The following is a 3,733-nucleotide window of genomic DNA, read 5'->3' as shown; positions in this document are numbered from 1 at the left end:
CTTTGTTACTTTACTTAAGCAGAAATTTTGGTTATTGATACTTAAGTAATTAATTTTCAGCCTACTTTTTAATTCTACTCCTTACATTTTAATTTAATTATCTGTACTTTCTACTCCTTACCTTTTAAAAATGCAAAACGTATTTCATTTCTATTTAACTTTGACTTGTTTTTATTCCATCTTTTCACTTGTTGAGAAATAAATAGAAATCCATCCAGATACATGGAGCCCTTGGATAGAGTGAATTTGATTGTGGTTGGATAAGAAATGTAAATATAAACCATTCTGACATCCTGTTGGATTGAACTCACTCCATCACACCTGTATGACACAAATCACATCCAGCAGGACAGACTGCAGGTGGAGCCTGGAATGAAGATGATCGAAGCTGAAACAACTAGTCTAATCAGTTAATTCAACAATTTTCAATTTTAACATTTTCATTTAACGTTATACTCATTTTAGAACCCTGTGGCACAGCCTCATTTTATCCCTAATGACTTTTTTAAAGTGTTCGTTACTTTTACTTTTATACTTTAAGTAGTTTTAAAAAAGCACTTTTATACTTTTACTTGAGTGAAAAGCTTGAGATGATAATTCTACTTCCAATAAAGTATTTTTAAACCCTAGTATCTATACTTCTACTTTAGTAATGAATGTGAATACTTCCAGGGGAGTCTGATGTTATCAGTCCATGAAATGGACATTATTAGGCGTTATCAGTCCCATACAATGGCTTCAGAGGGTCCCTACTGTGCCTTCTAGGCTTCACTGTCCCAACAGTGCCCCCTAGTGGGTTAATATATCAATGACAATGAATGTGTAAATAACCAAAAGATATTGTAAAATATTTTTGGTGTCTGTGTCGGTCTCGAACCCTGGTCTCCCGCTCTACCCGTTGCCCTATTGGAAGACCACATTATACAACCGTTGGAGGGCGGTGTCTTTAGCGCTAACCATGCCATTTGCTCTAAAGTTAACCTTAGTGGATTTAAGCCTCATATTAACCAGTTTTTAATGCCTCATTTTGAACAAACAGTGGCTTTATGCCTCATACTAACCAGCTGACAATCTGAAGCCATTCTATGGGACTGATAATGCCTGATAACGTCCATTTCATGGATGATAACATCTGAAGCGGGTGATACTTCTGACACCTCTGGGCTACAATAAAACATTAGAAATAGTTTATCAAGTTTTATATTTATAGTTGAATAAAGTTCATAAATGGCAAAAAAAAAAACTAAATAAATTTATTATACTACATTTAAAATAATAAATACTGCACTTATTCAACCCTTCTGTTCTTTGTCTTTTACCAGCACCAGTTTTATTCTGTCACAAACACAAATATTAATGTTTACAGAACATTTACACTCCCCGAACTCAAAGCACCTCTGATCCAACAGATTCACAGAAAGCTTTGAATTATTCGTTTTGCCAAACTGCAGTTTTGTGTAAAACCTTTTCTATAAAGGGTCAGAAGAAAGGAGCAGTAATAGTTTTTGTGCTGTGCCAATATAATAATAATAATAATAATAATAAAAAAACTGAATCAGGTATTCAAATGTAAAAAATAAATAAATAATTGTCCACAGTGAAAGCTGCTTTTCTGCTTTTCTAAAACCTTTCAAGACAAAAAGCTGTAGAACCTTTTAAAAAACCGCCGCTCATACAAATCCACTGACCCAAAAAGAGAAAAAGTGTTTTTTTTCATTAAAAGCTTTTTAAAAAGTACTTAAAGCTGAACAAGAATCAGCCAATTGTTCAGCAACTTTTAAATGAAATCCTCTCAGCTGATCACAGGTAGTGTTGTTCAGCTTTCAGCCACACGACGGCGCTCTCTGGATGTTTTCTCATGCTGAAGAAAATAAAAGGGTTTTATTTTGCTCCATTTGGGGGAGCAAGAGCTCTAAATTTGAAATGAAAAGATGTGAATATATTCCAGGAAAACTTCACACTGTCTTTAAAGAAAAAACAACTTTCAGTCACAAAAAAGGCAATAAGTTATTTATTTGTTACTGGTTTTATCATATTCTTAAAAAAAACACACAATATGGTGGCTTAAAACAAGTCTACAAATGCTTTTTTCCCCCATCAATAATAATAATATTCTAATACACCAGTCAAACACTTACAGTATATACAGAKACAATGGAAACTTGACGCTTTAATAAAATAGTGCCAGTGTAACAACAAGCTTCAGTTTCACACAACGCCCAAATATTGCACAGACATTTATAAATATACATTTTGTGCCCCTTTTTTTGCCTAAAGTGATAGTTTAGATCCTTTGAAGTAGGGTTAGCTGTGTTATGAACAGTTAATATCTTACCTGCTGTAGATGTTGCCTCAAAAGTTCTGAAGTATCACTTTAAACACGTGTTTGCCTCTGAGTGCGTGTAAAAGTGTCGGATAAATTAAACCCTAGAAGTGGATGGAAGAGCTGCACACACAGTTTGTACACACAAACACACACACAGTTGTGCGTAGATCATCTTCAGTCTCGGTGCGCTGCACTCATGAACACACAGAGGAGCATTTAAAGCACTGTCCGAACAACAAAGTCCACTCTGTCTTCAGTGCTGCTTCCTTCCGTCAGATAAACAACAGACATGTGTGTGTGTGTGATTTGCCAAAATATGTGTGTTGGTCCCACTTTGTCTGCTGTTCAGGTCCCAGGATGTGTGGCGCTCCAAGTCTTTGTTTTCAGTCGGTTTATTAAAAAAAAAAAAGAAAAAAACAGGGAGAAGACTTCCAACCAGGGAATGAAGGTTTCAACTAAAGCAGATCTCAGATCTGAGTTAAGGTGTTCAGAAGGTGCACGTCCCTCCCAAAGACAACAAARGTCCAACCGGGAGACGCTCAGGCGTCCGCCGTTTGATCGGACGTCAGCTTCTCCTGGTCGGAGACGTCGTCCTCAGCCGGCGGCCGCGCCCGTTCGAAGAAACCTAACTGAGGAGGGGAGGAGATGTCACATTACCGGGTTTATCAGACGCTAAAACCACTGGTGGAAAAGGTGTTGACGTTTACTGCGTGTGTGTGTTTGTGTGTGTGTGTTTGTGTGTGTACCTTCCACAGGGCTAACGTTAGCATGGCTAGCACCAGCAGCCCCAGCAGGATGGCCAGGATGATGACCCAGAGGGGAACAGCGAACGACACATCGGGAGTTCCCCACAACACTGGAGTCCCCATCTGGAGACAAACAAACAAAAACAAACAAATAAGTAAATAAGAGGCTTGGCGTTCTTTGAAGGAACTTATGAAATCATCACAGCTGATTTGACTGAACCTTGTGAGGTAGAAGACATTGTGATATTTCGTGAGGAATGACAGAATATGTGTTGTGAACGACTCTCAGRTACTACCACACCAAGCTTCAGCTCAYTGTCTGTAAAAGTCACTTTGTAACTATTTTTATTGTGTTTAAGTCCAGGGTCCATGCAGGTTTCAGTAAGTAAAATTTAAGACCTTTTAAAGACCATTAGGAATGACATTTAAGACCAAACGACACACTAACAGAAACATTCAAATGGCATAGAAACCTTATATTTCTATCAGTTTAGCTATTAAAGAATGTTTAATTTTAATACAAGAACTAAATTATTTTAATGAAACGGTCATATCTGACTGCTGTGGACCGCTTCCAACCGAGTGCAAAAATCACTGATATCAGACAAATTTAACTGAAAACACACTTTCCCATGTTTAAACTACGAGCAGCAGACATGAC

General features: G+C 37.4%; 1 protein-coding gene across 1 annotated transcript; it reads right to left on the bottom strand.

Annotated features, from left to right (window-relative positions):
• Nucleotides 1-1,995: 1,995 nt before the first annotated feature.
• Nucleotides 1,996-3,195, bottom strand: LOC106536166 (integrin alpha-8; the record flags this gene model as incomplete). The annotated part of the gene is given in 2 exon segments (XM_014033367.1): nucleotides 1,996-2,955; nucleotides 3,073-3,195. Coding segments are annotated over 2 exon segments (213 nt in total), but the record flags the coding sequence as incomplete, so codon positions are not given.
• Between the last annotated feature and the right edge of the window lie 538 nt (nucleotides 3,196-3,733).

Source organism: Austrofundulus limnaeus, unplaced genomic scaffold (genome assembly GCF_001266775.1).
Source record: "Austrofundulus limnaeus strain Quisiro unplaced genomic scaffold, Austrofundulus_limnaeus-1.0 Scaffold1712, whole genome shotgun sequence".
In the NCBI taxonomy this organism is placed as follows: domain Eukaryota; kingdom Metazoa; phylum Chordata; class Actinopteri; order Cyprinodontiformes; family Rivulidae; genus Austrofundulus; species Austrofundulus limnaeus.
Note: the sequence above shows the minus strand (reverse complement) of the source record. Positions and strands in the feature narration are given on the sequence as shown.